General features: G+C 39.3%; 1 protein-coding gene across 6 annotated transcripts in view; it reads right to left on the bottom strand.

Annotated features, from left to right (window-relative positions):
• LOC120401088 (SLX4 interacting protein) overlaps positions 1-18,449 on the bottom strand; it is a 133,941-nt gene that overhangs the window by 75,047 nt on the left and 40,445 nt on the right. For 3 of the 6 annotated variants that reach the window (XM_039530689.1, XM_039530686.1, XM_039530688.1), the window contains one exon: positions 21-110. The exons of 1 other annotated variant lie outside the window; for it this stretch is intronic. In XM_039530689.1, coding sequence (XP_039386623.1) covers positions 21-110 — 90 coding nt within the window. Of the gene's footprint in view, positions 1-20; positions 111-682; positions 797-9,498; positions 9,640-18,449 lie in introns of those variants that run through there. 2 more of the 6 variants (XM_039530684.1, XM_039530685.1) reach the window with 2 other exon arrangements.

The raw sequence follows: 18,449 nt of genomic DNA, 5'->3' as shown, positions 1-18,449 counted from the left end.
TAGAAGTGATTTTGTTGTACCTCCTTCTCATGATCTGAAAACCAGCTGGAGTCTCTACTGGAGCCCTGAGGCAAAATATGAAAATCCACTAGGACAGCAAAGTTCCCACACTGGAAAAAAAAATAAAAAGGAAAGAAAGAAAAGTTAAGTAATAGTTGTTGTCAGGCACACATCCAGCAGACAAGGAAATAAACAGTCAAGCGATCATAGCTAGAGGTGCAGTAGCCACAATTAAAGTCTGAGAGGTTTTTTTTACCTTTTTAAAGAAACATTTCATTTTTAGGTATAGAATTTCCAGTTTTAACAGGCATTCCACATATTTATAATGGGAAACAATGCTAGAAACAATACTATTTTGCTTATTATAATGTATCAAATAACAGATATTGCTACTTGTTAGATGTACCAAGCATAAGCACTCAGATTCTTGAGGATGTGCTAGTCACAGATCCACATTTAAGGCTGAGTTGCGTTTTGCACATAACTAAGGTGTTGATTCCTCAATTTATCTATGAAAAAGACAGCATATCCTCCCCAAATTTGCTGCACTTACTCTATTGAATTAATTTTCTGAGATGTTACAATTATTTTAGAGGTTAAAATAAATTTTAAAATGAGTCCCTTAAAAAAAAATTTGCAACTGCATCAGTCTTCTGTTTGTCCTACATCAGTGGTCCCCAACCTTTTCGTCTGGCAATTCGGCGGCATTTTGGCAGATGCTCGACTGCTGTCCAGGACGCGGGCACATTTAGATGCGTTGGGGACCCCCGTCCTTCATTATCTTAATAACAGAATAATACACTCTTCAAACTTTCCATATATTTAACATTAATTGGAATATTTTGTCTAGCCTATATTTGAAGAAATTATGTTATATTATTAATGACTGTATCTAATCGTTAGGATTATAAAGGCTACAGCCAGGGTCATCTCAACAACTCAGATAACTCTTAAGTGGGGCCATTGTGACATCAGAGGTTCAACCAGTCGCCATCATTTCTTTATAATTAATTTATATGCAAGAATTCTAGTGGTTGGAATGAGACGGGATGTGAGAGAGCCTGGACATATGAACCAAGAATCTTCACTGGTAGATAAGTTGGCCCAACTGGCACTGCTGGGCTCCACTGTGCCAAATCAGCGCTGGCCAGGCAAATAAGGCAGGGGTATAGTGGAGCCTTTCAAGTGCAAAAACATTAGGACTTAAAAGACTTTCATATAGCATCAGTCTCAGTAAAACAGCTCTCTAACCCAATAAGTCAACAGCAAGTTAAGGGCCAAATTCAGCACTACAGTTTGGCTGCTTTATGCTGTTCTTATGGTGCAAATCAGATATAAATACAACTGGTAAAAAGTGTGCTCTTTCTGTTTTGGCACTCTTTACCAAGTGGGATGGGAATGGCTGCAGCATTTCTTCCTAATACATTTGAACTTGACTTCATTCTTGAGAGGAATAATCTGGAAAGTTTATTAAAAAGCAAATTCAGTAGCAGCATTAGATAATGTTCGTTGCTCAGGTGTGAGAGGTATCCACAGGCTACTGGGGTAGAAAGCCCTTAATTCCCCTCCAATAGAAATATCTGCCAAGACTGGCTTCTTCACAGCTCTTTCCCTTGCCCTTTACTGGAGCAAGAGAACTGAACCACAGATCAAAGGGGATACCGTCTCTCTTCTTAGCTTTTGTCAGACTAGCCTCTACTTTCTTTCCAAAGTCATTCACTGCATCTTATGGCAAGTTCGGAAGTCTCTCCTGTTACTCATTATGAAAGCCAGGTGAAGGCAGCCATGCTTTGAAGGCAGCCATGTTTATGTGCAGTTTCGATCCTACTATCAACACCTTAGGACACCCATACCCAGTATCTGGCTGCATCCAGGCCATCAGGACACATTTATATTCTTTGCATTTTTCCTGGGAGAATCTGTGAAGAATACAAGCGCCTTTTGACAATTTAAACTGTGCCTTGGAGTTTCCACTGCTAGCTGTTGCCACCGAAGAATGGCAAATCCTTTTTCCTGTAAAGTGCCTGCGTTCATGGAATAGGGGTTGCAGACCCTTAATCTAGACAGTCACAGTCCTGGCCACAGATGACTGTATCATCAGACTCTTGTAGGAAGAGTAGGAAATGGACTCCCAAAGTTTCTGTGCTTTTTTATATATATAACTGCCTTATCAATAGCAGAGATAAAATGAGGAGACTGCCACCCCTCCTACATCAACTGGCGCAGAATAGGGTGCATGGGCAAAGCAATCCTTGAGTGGTTATCTTGTCAGATCCTGAAAGCTGCGCGGGGTGACATCAAAGCGATATTTGGCTAGGAGACTATAAGAAACACAACTTGCTGCAAAATGCGAAGATGCCAGTTCAGTATGTAATAGTCTGCCCTATGAGACAGTAATGACCCATGGTGTTAGGAGGTACTGTGGTCTGACTGCCTCACCATCTCAAGCATTTCTAAGGTGTCTATCACGATGATATCCAAGCAACATTGTTTATAAAAGACCTACTGCACATGGTCATTACAATACTCAGGAATTTTTCACAAAAGTAGAAAATATTATTCCTGGAGTCCTAGCCAAATCCCTGCTTGGATATTTACATTCTGCCACTTAAATTTCCCCTATAGTTTCAAATGGATATTCTATGCTTCACTTCCTGTCCCTAAATATTACAGGGTGTTGATTTTCACTGCTAAAACATCTTCTTATTCAACCCCAGCATTTCAGTTGTGGGAACAATTATTCCTAGTAACAGCAAAATAGATAAATTATAAAATAAAGCACTTTTTGGATCTCTGAGACTGAAAGGCACATCTAGACCTAATGTTCAAGGTATTACAGAAAGTACACTACTTGAGTGTCTCTTACTCTGAAAGAGTGATAAATATGTTGAGCAGAAATCTAAAAAAAATGTACCATGATTTCATTATAGTGATTTTTACCAGTTGCAATGCCATATTAACTAAATCAGACATTTCCCCCGTTACTTCACATTTCAGATTAATACTTTTGCAGAAGTAATTACTGACCAGAAGCAGTCAACAATGGCTTACCTGAAATTACAAAATAATGTATGATCAACATTGTACCAGTAAGTAGAATGCAAAACTCTGCCAGATGAGACAGGCATTGTGTAATCAGTTTGCAAAGCTTCTAAGTTACGTATAGGTATCACTCACTGAAAGAACAGAATGCTTTGATCTGTTTTTCAAAAGGCGGCCTTCTCTTTCCTCCAGAGATCCAAGAATTAACAGATGGCTGCAATACCAAACCTCTCCAAGTTTTTAAACTGATGACAAAGTACCTCTAAAAACCTCTAGTGAATCATTAGTTAGTCCCAGCAAACTTTTGATTTGACTGGCAAACTTCAAAGTTACAGACAGTACATAACAATATAGGTAATATAAAGCCATTACACTGCACACAATCAAACACCTGGCATACTGAAGGTATTAGTTATGATGAATTTTAAAATGATTAGTGCATGCTAAATGTTACCTTAAGCCATTTTGTACTGAATATAGAAAATATCAATATTTAGGCCTGAAAGACATAAGCCTGAGGGTTAGATTTTATTTTTTAAATGTTTTTTGTTTGTTTCTGGGAAGGAAAGTGGTTGTCCAATTTGCTAATCGCAGAGGAGCAATTTGATAACTTAATTAAAGATATGTTGACCCACATTGCCATCTCAGTGCCTTACTGCTATACATGTGAAGCCTATACACAAACTTTAATATTTGTTTCAATCAAGGATGATGAATTATAGTCTAAAGTATGTATCAAGTCAGTGACAAATACCTCAAAATACACAAAACAGACCAAAAGTTTATAATGTATTTCATACATGTACTAAAAAGAAAGTAGTCAAACATCTAAGATATATATAAGTCAAACATCGAAACAGACATGCCTTCTTCAAAAAAGCACAGAATTCCAACCCCCAACCAAAAAGTAGCTTTGGGGAATCCTCCCCATAAGCGCCACATCTGGAACCATTTGAATATATCACACCAAAGAGGCAAATGATGCAGCACACATTTAGAATGAATTCATAAAAGGACACAAGGCAGAAAGGGATCACCAAGATAAAAGATGCTATTTGAGCAGTGGGCCTGCTGGGTCTCGATAATGCTAAATCTTCAAACACTTAGACCCTGCCCTGTGATGGAAGGAATGTCCCTTGTACAGGCTTCTTTATACCCTGCATCTACACTAGGCATCTGTCAGAAAGGCATCTCAACATAGCTGCTGCCACTGCAGCAGTAGAGAAAACAGCTCTCTGTACAGACTAAACTCCAATCCAAAGACATTAAGAAAATACCCTGGGACTTACATTGCTCAGCATAACATCAGTGTTGCTAACTCTAATGTTTTCATTACAAGTCTCACAATATTTGGTCTTCAAAGCCCAACCTCCTGGAGTCATGTGATTTCACGATGACAGGTTTCAGAGTGGTAGCCATGTTAGTCTGTATCAGCAAAAACAATGAGGAGTCCTTGTGGCACCTTAGAGACTAACAAATTTATTTGGGCATAAACTTTTGTGGGCTAAAACCCACTTCATCAGATGCATGGAGTCAAAAATACAGTAAGCAATATATACATCACAAAATGGGTGACGTCCACCTTGATTGCACTGGCCTCATTAGCACTACAAAAGTAATTTCACCTCTTTTGATATCCACCCCTTGTCAACTGTTGAAAATGGGCCACTTCCAACTTAATTGAATTGGCCTCATTAGCACTGACCCCCCACTTGGTAAGGCAACTCCCATCTTTTCATGTGCTGTGATATATATACTGCTTACTGTATTTTTCACTCCATGCATCAGATGAAGTGGGTTTTAGCCTAAGAAAGCTTATGCCCAAATCAATATGTGATTTCATGAGAATTTCAACTTTTTTACAGGAAAAAATTAAGTTTACAGCCCTCATGGTTGCAAGGAAATCTTTAAAAAGTGAACCCTAAATGCTCAAAAATCAAAGATAAACAAAAAGAACACATTATTTTAAAAAAATTGATTTTTAAGCCAGTCTCATAACTATGGGGAGCCTGACCCCTGATTTTTCAAGAGTTAGGATTGGCAATACTGTAATCTAAAAATCTGATAACACTTAAAACTGTACACCATATTGAAAAATACAGTTAAAATTGCATTTCAAAACTACTAGTAAAGACATTTTACTGAAAAGTGATTATTTGTTATATCTAAATAACTACCAATCAAATTTTTATCCTGCCTTAATTTTAGGAACTTCAGTATAACCTTACTTTCCCTAGCCTGAAACATTTTGTTTATAGATTAACATTCATCACTTAATTATTAAACAAAAGGCTTAAAGTTATCTCAGGTTATTGCCAACGTGTCATGGTCCAGCAACAGAATTTAATTAATTCATAACAAAATTTCTGGGCTCAGGCAGCTTGCAAAAATACATTGATCATATTATGGATTCCTTTGAGGGGGCATAAAAATGTTTTTTTAACAGAATCGGAATAGAAGCCACCAGGATATGGTCTGAATTTGTCAGTCAAGCAATGTCGCTTGCCTACAGCCTGCTAAAACGCTGGCCAGGGATACACTCAGATGAGTTACTCTGCACAGCCCGGCACAAAGCAAGACTATTAAATCCAACACTCCAAAATCAGAAGACAAATTAAAATAGACTAGTAAGGTTTATTTCTAAATTCAAATGTGCACATAACCTGTTTCTGGTGCACACACTCTAGTTCCTGTCCTTGCACATTCATCATTACGAACAGCCTGAAAAGACAGGCAAGATCAAGGAAAATAATCTTGAGAATGGAGGAGAGGAATGGTGATTTTACATTCAGTTTTGCCAGTCCAAAAGTGTTTTATCATCACCAAAGTGCTTTATTCACTGGCAGCCAATTCCTTAGAGCGCTAATTTTTTGTGGGGTAAGATCAGCAAAACAATTCACTGTAATCTTTGGTTAAAACAAAATCAGAGAAGCATGGAAACAGATTAGCTTTTTTGTACTGCTGTCGTCACAAATGATTTCATTTCTCAAGAAGATGCCTGCTGACTTCAACAACATGATCAACTTACAAATTTTAATTAAAACCATTTTGAAATGCATTTCACAATTCAGATGTGGTGAGCAGGGCTTCTCAACATGTGAGCTTTCAGACTGCTGTGCTCAGCAAGTGGGTGCAGCTTCCTTTTAACTTACAATTTCCCAGGGCTAGACAATGCTAGCTACAGTTTTATTCCACTCTCTGATGTCAGAAGTATGGAGCAAAGAACTAGATCCTGATGGTCACCGCTTGATGATATCACAGGTGGTCAAAAAGCTGGTAGTGATTAGGTATGTCACAACGTATAATCAGCAGTAGGGCAACACAGGTATATGCTCAGTTTGCATTAAAAGCGTCATAAAGCCAAAAAGAAACTCTTCAGCTTTCCTTCAGTGGAAAGAGGATTTGGGCCTGCAGAGCTTCACTGTCTTTAACCTGCATTTGGGGAAGCTTTCTGGCTGCTGCTAGAATTTCCTGGCCCTGGTGGATCAAAAGAGACTTTTCATAGAGCTGGAAGTCACAGTAAAGTTTCCTGAAGCTTCCTGGAACATCTCAGTGATGGATGGATGATCATCATCGTATTCAAGTCCGAGGATGTAAGAGATTTTATTTGTTTGTTTAGTTTTGTTGGCTTTTTGTAAAGGGACTAGGGTGACCAGGTGTCTGGTTTTCGAACACCCAGTCAAAAAGGGATCCAGCTCATTGCTGACTGAGCTGTCGACTGTCTGGTTGGTGGCACTGCACCACACAGTGGGGCTGGCAGGCTCCCTGCTAACCTCTGCACCTCCCGGGAAGCAGCCAGCATGTACCCACTCAGGCTCGTATGCATAGGGGCAACCAGGGAGCTCCACATGCTGCCCCTGCCCCAAGCGCTGCCCCCAGAGCTCCCATTGGCTGGAAACCGTGGCCAATGGGAGCTGCAGGGGTGGCACCTGCAAATGGGGCAGCGCGCAGAGCCACCTGCCCTACCTCCACATAGGAGCCGGAGGGGGGACATGCTGCAGCTTCTGGGAGCTGCTTGAGGTAAGTGCCCCCCTCCAGGACCCCAACCCCATGGCCCACCCAGCCCTGATCCTCCTTCTGCCCTCCGAACCCATCAATCCCAGCCCAGAGGACCCTCCTACACTCCAAACCCCTCAGCCCCAGTCCTGCCCCAGAGCATGCACCCCTAGCCAGAGCCCTCACCCTCTTGCACCCCAATCCCCTGCCTCAGCCTGGAGCCCCCTCCCAACCCCTCGGCTCCACCCCCCCAGCCTAGAGCCCCCTCCTGAACCCCAAATTCCTCATCCCTGTCCCCACCCCAGAGCCCGGACCCCTAGCCAGAGCCCTCACCCCCTCTTGCATCCCAACCCACTGCCTCACCCTGGAGCCCCCTCCCACACTCTGAACTCATTTCTGGCCCCACCCTGAAGCCCGCATCCCCAGCCGGCGCCTACACCACCTCCCGTACCCCAGCCCCCTGAGCCAGCCTGGTGAAAATGAGCGAGTGAGTGAGGGTGGGGAGAGCGAGCGACAGAGGAAGGAGGGGATGCAGTGAGCGGGGGGGGACCGGGCCTCTGAGAAGGGGCAGGACATGGACGGGGCCTGAGAGGAAGGGCAGGGCAGGGGGCGGAGCAAGGGTGTTCGGTTTTGTGCAAGTAGAAAGTTGGCAACCCTAAAAGGGACTCACGAAGGAACTTTATCCTTTCAAAAGGTGCTTGAATGCCTGGACCAGGTTGCCTCTGGAAGCAGTGTCTGGATCTAGAGACTAGAGCCAAATTATTCCTTTGAGCCAAAAATGTGTTGCAGAGAAGAGTCTTGCAGAGAATCTGGTGATGTCACAGGAGGTTCAAAAGGGAGGAGATACATATAGTCATGTGAGTCACCATCACCACCTCCTGGGTAGGGGGAGACTGAATTGCTGATTTGGCTATTTTGAAAGGGAATTGATCTATTCAACCGTAACTTCCAAAATTTCAGTAGGATACAGGCAGTCTGAATCATCTGATTCAAAGTGCTCAGGGCAGGAGAATAATTCCACTTCATAAGCACAGGATTGAGGTGAATTCAAGTTATGTCGAGGGGAATCCTCAGAAGAGAATTATTTGCTTTTTTGGCAGCGGTGTATATAGCTCTTGCACCAAAGATTCCAAAAGGGATGAGAGTCCCCTACTTGGTGCTTCGAATGGGTTGAAGGGGGGAAGGGACAAGTATCTGGGGATTTATCAGTAAATTACAGGAGTATGAAGCCTTCCTCAAAGAGATCTCTCTAAGACTTTCTCCTTGCTAGACAGAAACTAGCGTGGAGGGAGAGGGAGAACAGGGCCACACACATTTTCAGAACAGACTGCAGAGAAAATCTCTGTCTGTGAGCAGAAAAGCAAAAAACTGGGGAGTAACATCAGAGCAGCAGATCATCAGGCACACCTGTAGAGGGGTGCTGACAGGCAGAGAGCACTAGTGATTGGGGGAGAGCAGGAAAGAGAACCTCTGATAGAAACCTAAAAGTTCCAAGTCTGATGGGGCAGCAGAATCTCATGACTGAGAAATTCAAACTTAGTGTTGACACACACAGCTGTTAATGCACGCAATTATTAAAATGCTCCATACAACTTGACAGGTTCAAAAATCAACTATTTTCATACGACACAATACAATGAAAGAATGTTTCTATATAAAGCTCCTCCCTTTTTTTTTTAAATTTGCTTCCTACAATCCCTACTATATGTAAAGTTTAGAACTGGTCTCCCAAGAACCGTCCTAGAGGTATACTCTTGAAACAGTGGCATAAAATGCAGTAGAGAGAACAAGTTTATTTCAGTTGCCAACCAATACAATTCTGTAGGAGACAGTTTTGTAGCCTACAAATGGAAAGAAGCCATCAGGACAGGAGCACAAGCAATTGCAAAACCGAAGTTCTTCCTCAGGGCAAAGGCTCCAAATATCAGCTCAATTTCAACATTGTAAAGGGATGTACCATGTCTCTGCCTGTGTCAAAATGGATCCACATAAACAAAAACTGCAAGATCACATTTGTGCCAGATCGGGGACAGATATCCTGAGCTCACAAAAAGCTGCATGCACCCTTTCCCTCTCAAGTGCTCCAGTTAACGTTCTGACACTCTGTAAAGCCACGGATGACAGGCCACAGATGAGGGCATGAGCAACTCATATTCACTGAGGTTTGTTTTTATTCTCATGGAAGGGCTTAATAACAAAAAGTATGGACAGACAAGTAAAGGGCGAGTACAGGCATGAATAAAATGCCCTAAAACTATTCCCTGATGTATTTTACTTTTACTGGAAACAAGAAAAAGGTATTTCTTATATGACTCTGTTAGAAAAAAAATGGAAGGATTTTTCTTGGAAATATGTTCAATCACAACTTCTCGACCCTGAGTGATTAATACATTTGCAACAAAGACTAAATCAATGTTTTGGGGTTTTTTATTTACTAGTAGTTGAAATATGGTCATTTACCATGTTCTCAAGCTCAATGCTTAACGTAATGGGCATAAGCACTTTTCTTAATGAAAAAGGCATCTGAAGGCTGTAAGTGACCCTTCTCCTGCATCCACTCCAGACCATCTGCAATAAACTTTTCATCTTAAGAAACTGAACTGATGAGGGATGGATGGAGGAGACTCAGGAGAGCTGAGTTCAATTCCCTGTTCTGCCACAGACTTCCTGTGTGAATCTGTCACTTAATCTCTGTGCTTCAGTCCCCATCTGTAAAACAAAGGTAACAGTAATGCCTACTAAAAAGGGCTGTGCAAGGATAAATTAATTAGTGTTTGAGAGGGTCTCAGATAGTATGGAAATGGATGTCATTATACACAGATATGTAGAACTGAGAGCCTTAACAATTTTCACTTCTTCCATCAACCCAGAGGACATTTCAAAAGATGTGTGTGAAGCCCACTAGCTTTCTATTATTAAAACTAAATTGACCTCCTAATTTATTTATTTTTTAAACATAAACAACTCTACATTTCTTTCTCTACCCGGATACCGGAGTCAGAATCAGGGCTTCACACCCAAGAATAAAACTGTTAATTGAAGTCCCTAGCAATTTTTAAATGACAAAATTACCATTAAAAGTGGTCTCTGGGCCAGAGAATGATGTTGAAAAGGTAGCTGAGAGGAAAAAAACAGGCCAGGAAACAAAAACAAAGAAACAAAAAAGTAAAATAATTTTATGAAGACATAAATAGTAGCTAAAGATACTTTTAAGCCTTTAATACCATTCTCTTATATCTGTAGTCATGAAATAATATTTATAGATTTGCATAAAACACTTTCCAAATTGCATTTTAATATTAATTAGTCAAAGTTTAAAAATAAAAAGCCAAGATTTCCAGGGTAAGCATTAATATGTTACTAGTACATTTCCTAGGTAACTAAAGGTAAAAGGCAAAGCATACCCAAGGTGTTTTACTAACTGCCTCCTAATAATACACAACCTTTTTTATTTTATGCGACGGATGGACACACACACACACACACACACACACACACACACCCACACACACCCATGTGGATATACGAGGTATATTCTATAATACATCACATTAATAAGAGTCACTACAAAATTGCTTAACTGCAATAAAAATGACATTTAAAAATTAGGTAGAAAGCTACGATTTCTTTTGATGTATGTTATGACAAAGGAAATAGATTTTACATCGTGTATCATGGGAAAGTTACTTTCAAAGTTCTTTTAAGGTGAAGATGAGATAAAGCAAAAAGTAAGGTAAAGTAATGAGCCAGTCCCTCAAATGAGGAGGAAAAGGAGTTCTGAAACAAGTAATGCACACGGGCTCAAATGTCCTGGACACATTTTACAGCAGCTGCATGGAATTGGGATAGAGATTATTCTTCTGCCCCACCAGTATAATGGGAGGGAGAGAATCACAGGCAACGAACTGCTCCATGTCCCCAGACATGCAGCTAGTTCAGGAAGACTTTGACTCCTCAACTAGACCGTGAGAAATGCCCCACCTGCCCCAGAACACACTTCCTTCCCCTTGTCTTATGAAGTTACCTACCGCAGAAGGCAATTCTTTATGAAAAAAGAAAAACCACATGCAATCCATGTTCCAGTATAAAGTATCTGCAGATGTGAAATCCTTATGCCAAAATAATTTAGCAGATTAAAGATACATTGATTACACATGCACAGACTTGTAACTTTAAACCCTTATAACTTTAAAAATACTAGTTTTGTTTTATATACTTGTCTCAGTTAACTCTCCTCCTCAAACACTATGATCATGCCAAGTTTACAGTTTTTTGGTTCTACTGGGGTTTTTTGTTTGCTTTTGTTTTGGTGGGGTTGGGTTGTTATGTTTTCTAAGCACCAAAAAGATTTTTTTTTTACTTTTCATTTTAATAATGGAAGAACTGTTTTAATTTTTTTAAATTTCTCTTTCAGCCCAGAAAGTTTTCAGAAAATTATGAGAGAACAAAATATGAGGTTTTCTTTCAAAAATTGCATATTACAGAAACGATACACCTAGGGATTGATTTTCAACAATGTTCAACATTCAGAGGGGCCACTGACTTTGAGTGGAGTTGCAACATGCTGATCACGCAGAAATCAGACCCTGTTTCTCTCAAGCTGGGCACTCAAAAATTGGGTCACCTCAAAATCTAGTGAACTTTTTTGCAAAACCTGGCCTGAATTTTTCCAGGTTTCAGTTTCTAAAATAGAGCTAATATTTACCCAGCAGTCTCCCTCACAGTGGTATTATGTGGATTACTTAGTTAACAAAGCCTGTAAAGCCTTTTGAAGATGAAAAACCACATATATACTAAGTATTGTTATTAACTTTTGTATAGGAAAATAGATATTAAGGTAATAGAAAAGGAAAAATCCCACAGTATTTTACAGTGGCAATGGCTAATCTATAGTTGCATCTGTCAACTTCTTTCATTGTTTGTTATACTACTAAGCACAACAGGCCTCTTATTCACATGTAAGCGGGTTAAGAAATGAAAAACCATGAATAAAAAGTAACCCTGCTTTTATATCAATTTTTGGTTTTAGAATATAATATGTATGTATAAAGTGTATATAGAAGAGTGGTTCTCAAACTTTTGTACTGGTGACACCTTTCACATAGCAAGCCTCTGAATGCGACCCCCTGCTTATAAATTAAAAACACTTTTTACATATTTAACACCATTATAAATGCTGGAGGCAAAGCAGGGTTTGGGGTGGAGGCTGACAGCTCGCGACCCCCCACATAATAACCTCGTGACCCCCTGAGGGGTCCCGCCCTCCAGTTTGAGAACCTCTGATATAGAACATGCCTTTCATGTTGTTCATCTTCACCTTCAGTCAAGAACAATGGAGAAAACTCGTTCTCATGAATTCAGAGAAATCAAACACAGGAATAGAAAGAAAAACTGAGAGACTGATTTGTTAATGAGCAAATTCCTCTATATTCTAGAGATTAAAAAAACAGGATTTTGTTTTAAGGAAATTGATTTTGGTAAATAAAAAGGGAGCCTAGAAGCACCTAAAATATCAGCTGATTATTTGAAAAAAAAAATAATATCACCAAACCTGTGTTGAAAGTTTAAATCTTTAAAGCCAACTTTTTAATTTTCCATGGTATTGAGTTACTAATTGGAAAACATTTCCCACAATTAGCTTGTAAAATCAAGTGGCTGGGGTAACGGGCAGTAATCAAGAAAACTATCATGAAATGCCTGAAAAACATTAAATTGATTTAAAATGATAAACAGTGTCAATTTTAAAGTGGCCAGAACTGGATTCACGTGAAAGTAATCGGCAGAGCTGTAAAATCTGTTTTATGATTATATTTTATATATTAAACACATATCCTAAAATTTGGCTGTTATTGCACTTATTTCAAAGACCCTAATGGATACTTTAAAAACATTTTTTAAAACATCATTTGTTATTTTACTGGTGTAGCTAAGAACATCACAAAATCTAAAAGTTAATTTATTTTCAAAGTTAATTTGCATGTCTTCAGTTCTGCAGCTTTTCTATGCTAACTTTTGGAAAAATCGAGACAGTTTGGGCACATATCCTAGTACTTGCTGTACACATGCCCCAACATGGTAAGATCATCATGCTCATACAGCATCTTGGAAGCCTACATGAACTCTTTCATTCACCCAAGAGAAATAGTATTTGACAGATCTGACCAGCTGCTTTGAATCCAGAGGTGCAAATGAATTTGTTATTTAATGCACTGTCATTTTTAATAAAGTAATAAAAGCACTGGGATGTGTGTTTCTAGTTTTATTCAGGCTTAGATTTTTATGCACCACTCACTGTATTTCTGCTTCCTACCCTTCAGTCTTTAATAGTTGTACATCTTCTTGCTCTCCTACAAAATCCCATCAATACAGGATTCCAGAATAGTCCGCATGTCTCAGATACCTCGTTTCCCTCCAGTGCCATGACAAAGTCTTTTCTACCAGTACCACCAAAATCCACCTCATCACCCAATTCTGTATCCCAGGTGATGTCTTCTTTGGGTCGAAGACCACGGTATCAGGTTATTTATTCATTTCAATATTTCTTTAACCGAAGATTTTCCCAGAATACTTAGATTTTTACTCTTGATTTATGTGACTGAGCTGAGATTGGTGAACAAGATTTTTATTCCTCTGGCATTAAACATCTGACTCTGTTATTGTTATTGCTGCTTTTAGAAACTTGTTCCACTCACCTGCAACAGGAAGACTGAGTGCCACCAGCTTTGTTCACATGGACTGCTATCCTGTAGCACTTTTTCACAAGCAAGATTTTTAAGAAATCAGAAGGCTTTGGTTATAAGTATGTGCTGACCAGCAGAGCAAGTGAATGAGCCAGGTCTCTGAAATTCTATTCTTGGTTCTGCTATTGATTTTCTGTGTGACCTTGGGCAAACCTTCTCATCACCGCAGTTAATGTATTTGTTCATTCCCTACCTGGGATGTTGTGGGGCTAAAATTGGTATTTACTGACAGTTTTAAGAGACTCAGATGAAGGATGCTACAGAAGTGCAGTCTTATTAAATCAGTTAGATCCACTATGTATGATAAAAATAAATTACAGAATATGTAGATTTTTGTATCATATCCAATTTGTAATCATAAGAATATAAGAATGGCCATACTAGATCAGACCAAAGGTCGATCTAGCCCAGTATCCTGTTTTCCGACAGTGGCCAATGCCAGGTGCCCCAGAGAGAAGGAACAGAATAGGTAATCATCAAGTGATCCATCCCATCTCATTCCCAGCTTCTGAAAAACAGAGGCTGGGGACACCATCCCTGCCCATCGTGGCTAATAGCCATTGATGAACCTATCCGCCATGAAATTATTTAGTTCTTTTTTTAACCTTGTTATAGTCTTGGCCTTCACAACATCCTCTGGCAAGGAGTTCTCCAGGCTGACTGTGCGTGGTGTGAAAAAATACTTCCTTCTGTTTGTTTTAAATCTGTTGCCTATTAATTTCATTTGCTGACCCCTAGTTCTTGTGTTATGAGAAGGAGTAAATAACACTTCCTTATTTACTTTCTCCACACCGGTCATGATTTTATAGACCTCTATCATATCCCCCCTTAGTCGTCTCTTTTCCAAGCTGAAAAGTCCCGGTCTTATTAATCTCTCCTCATACGGAAACCATTCCATACCCATAATCATTTTTGTTGCCCTTTTCTGAACCTTTTCCAATTCCAATCTATCTTTTCTGAGATGAGGTGACCACACCTGCACATGGTATCCAAGATGTGGGCGTACCATGGATTTATATAGAGGCAATATATTTTCTGTCTTATTTACTATCCCTTTCCTAATGATTCCCAACATTCTGTTCACTTTTTTCACTGCCCCTTCACATAGAGTCGATGTTTTCAGAGAACTATCCACAATGACTCCAAGATCTCTTTCTTGAGTGGTAACAGCTATTTTAGACCCCATCATTTCACAGGACGATCCACCTAAAACTGGGTCTACAGTATGGATTAAATACTGGCCCCATTGAAATCAATGCCAAAACTCCCAGTGACTTCAATGGGGGCAGGATTTCACTCTAAGCTACATCAATTTAAAGCTGCTTACAACCATAACCTGCTGAAATATTTCTTCAGTGTAGACAGGCCCTTAATATGCAGAGAGTCTGTCAGTGCATGAAGCAAGTTTTCCTCCTTTGTACAAGCAGACAGCATAGATCAGAGAAAGAAAACAAAATGGGCATCTGAATTGTTTCATTCACCTCTAGCAAGCAGTATTTAAGTAATTCACTCTTAGTCCTATGTGTACTCATTGCTGCTAATTTTCTGCAATTGATCCTCACCGCCTCAGATATGTAAAGGGAAAGAAAGACATTTAAGAGTTTTATATGTAACAAGTGTCACTCTCTACCCTGCCACAAAAAAACCAAAAATCTTCAAAACAACAACAAATCCAGCAGCGTCAGAAAAGAGTCAGGGTATGTGTACATAGCATTGTAGGGGAGAGGTGTGGGCTTCTGAGACCAAGCTGAGGCTTGCTCCTGCTCACTCCAAAATGCTGTGTAGACATACCTCAAAGGTGTGGACAATTTCCAACAGTTCAGACTCTATCCCCTCAGGAAATTGTTATTCATCCTTATAGTGCATCAGTTTAAAAACATTTATTCTGAGCAGAATACACAGTATTTGAAGACAGTCAATAAGAAATGAGATTGTTTTTTAAAAAACAGATAAAAAATGGGTTGTCAGGGAAATCGAACTGCAAAAACCAGACCCAGTTTGTATCATGTGCCAACAAAAGCAATGTTGTTTCTTAACTCACCAGTCCTTTTAATTTATTACCACAACAAGATTATATAAACTAGAATTTCTATTTTTATTTCTAATCAGTGAACAAATAGTTATTGGTGCACTAATTTAAGAGAAGGCTTTTTGTTCCTGCTTGATGAAATACAGCTCTGGTCTACATCAGTCTCAGTTCCCAAGCATCTTTCCACCTCTCCTTATCACTTTCTTAGTTTTCCCACTGTCAAAGCCTGTTTTTCCAGGAAGGAAAGCTATGGTAAAGATGAGGAGTATTGCTCAGCACCTCTTTGCCCTTTGGCATTGCTATCAAACATTGGGATTTTATCTGCCACATTAGCAGAGATCTTACAAAAAACACGTTCCTTTTTGTATAATGTACATGGTGGTCACTCAAACAATAACCAGTAACAGATGTTTAAAGTGAGGAGAATGGACTGCTTAAATAGAACTTTATAAATTCTGATGATGCTTTCCCAGATTTGAGACCTTGACACTTAATTTATAACTATCAGCATGGCCATATACATTTCTTTATGTGTTTATTTCCAATTCCAACTACACTAAATGCACTTTTTCCCTCATGTTTTAAATTTCACTGTGACCTAAAGATAATCTTGCCTTTAAATTGCATTCATTTAATTGTGCAAAGATAGGAATGGAAGAGGGAAAAACCTCTGTGAAGAATCCTACAGCCAAATAAGGAATTCCAACTGGGGCTGTGAACTTAAATGCTTATACAAAATTACTGGCCACTTTCAGTGAAGTGCAATGACTATCTGGAGAAGTTATATTTTAAAGACCAAGTGAAAGCATAAAAGAAACACAAACCAGACTGTCTATTGTGAGGTTAACATGCCAGACTCTTCTTCCTGTTTTATTTTATTTCTAATGGAAACATTAATAATTAGCTCTGGACAAAAATGAAATTTCTGATTTTCAACTTTGTAAATCCATCCCCACTAAAATCTAAGGACCCCGCCAGAACAACTATTCTGTACAGTCCATTATCACAAGAAAACATTGGCCCATTAATTTAATTGGAATTAACTGGAAAAATCCAGAAATCCATGTATCTGAACCCCCTCTGCCAAACACACACCTTTTGTGCCTATATAATCAGTCTGATAATTGGTTTGGCATATACTAGAAGAGGCTTAGTAGCTGAAGCACCTATATACTTTAAACTGCGGCTTTACACTTAAAAGGTGACTGAAAATAACACCTTAATAATGGTGTTCACATTTATATCTGCTTGCTGTAGTGAAAATTAAGTTTTCTACTGCTTTTACTACTGTTATCACTGTAGATCCATCTCAGCTATGAATGAGTGAAAGTGAGACCTAGGACATATTAAAAATCTCACAACATCAACAAAGTTGTTAACTAAATTTCGAGTGCAGAGTGCAATTCTGCCATTAGACCCCTATTGCACAGATCTAACTGAGGGTTCAATTTGAAGACAATAGGATTGCACAAGTGTAACTAAGACAGATTTTTAGGATAGTGGAGTTATTCATTTAAAGACAATGGGGATGTTTTGGAGGACAGAATCTTTAGGGTTTGCTGACATGCAAGAGTTAATGGACCCAGTTTAATGTTCAGATCCAAAGTTGAGTTTGCAGGGTTGCAAGTTAGAAAAATATAATTTTATTTGTCAAACTAGCAGATTGGGTATGAAGTCAGTAAGAAACAATAAATATGTAACCCAAACATAGTAATTTTTTGCAATGACCTTTCATAGCATAAATATATTTCATGGAATTTTAATGAAGCCAGGTATTCAGCAAAGTATTTTTGGGGCCATGTTTTTGGGGAAGCAATTCCTATCAAGGAGAAAAAAATTGCAACTTAATAATAGCAGCCTGCTGTGTAAAGACTGTACCCTAAACCAAACTCTCTGTGGCAGTAAAGTGGCTACGTGGATCTATGAAGCATTCTTCCAATCAAGAGATCATATTGCAGGTTGGAAAGTTCCTTGTCTGTGTTGTTACAATATTCACCTGTTCCCATGTTACTGGAAACCACAAAGTTAAAAAAAACAAAACAAAAAAAAAAACCAGGCAGATAAGTTGGAATGCCATCTGCCTATGGAACAACATTTTCACTAGAATTAGAAATAATATTTTGCAAATACTCAGGATTTTAGTAGAGAGTATAAAATAACTAATATATAATATCTAGCTATATAATATTTCAGGTATTTTTTGTTTGTTTGGCTTTTATTAACAATTTTAAAATGGGAGAAAATTCAGTAAAAAACAAAAACGAAGAGCGGTAGGAAGGAGAGCTGCCCAGTAGTCATGATGTTGAGCAGTTGAGGAAGCTTTCCGCTCCCTGCAGCGGTTGGGCAAGTCTCGGCTTCTAGGATCCATCTTCTCTGTCCATCTTGTTCCCCGACTATGCAGAGGAAGCAAATGGAGCCATGCCAAAGGCCTGGGGTCAGGATGGGTGTGGAGGGCTACACCCCATGCATACTGACCTCTCTGCTAGACAGAGCCCCCTCCTGACCCCAGCCCTTTAGCACAGCTCCATTTGCTTTCCTTGCAAAAAATGTCCAGGTCCGGAAATAGACAAAATTTGGATGAAAAAAATCAGTAAAACCTGAATACTGGCTTTTTCAAAAACCCAGGAATTTTTGGGTGGAAT

The sequence above is a fragment of the Mauremys reevesii genome, linkage group 3 (assembly GCF_016161935.1).
Source record: "Mauremys reevesii isolate NIE-2019 linkage group 3, ASM1616193v1, whole genome shotgun sequence".
Classification (NCBI taxonomy): Eukaryota; Metazoa; Chordata; order Testudines; family Geoemydidae; genus Mauremys; species Mauremys reevesii.
The sequence above is the reverse complement of the archived record's forward strand: the minus strand, read 5'-3'. Positions and strand labels throughout refer to the sequence as shown.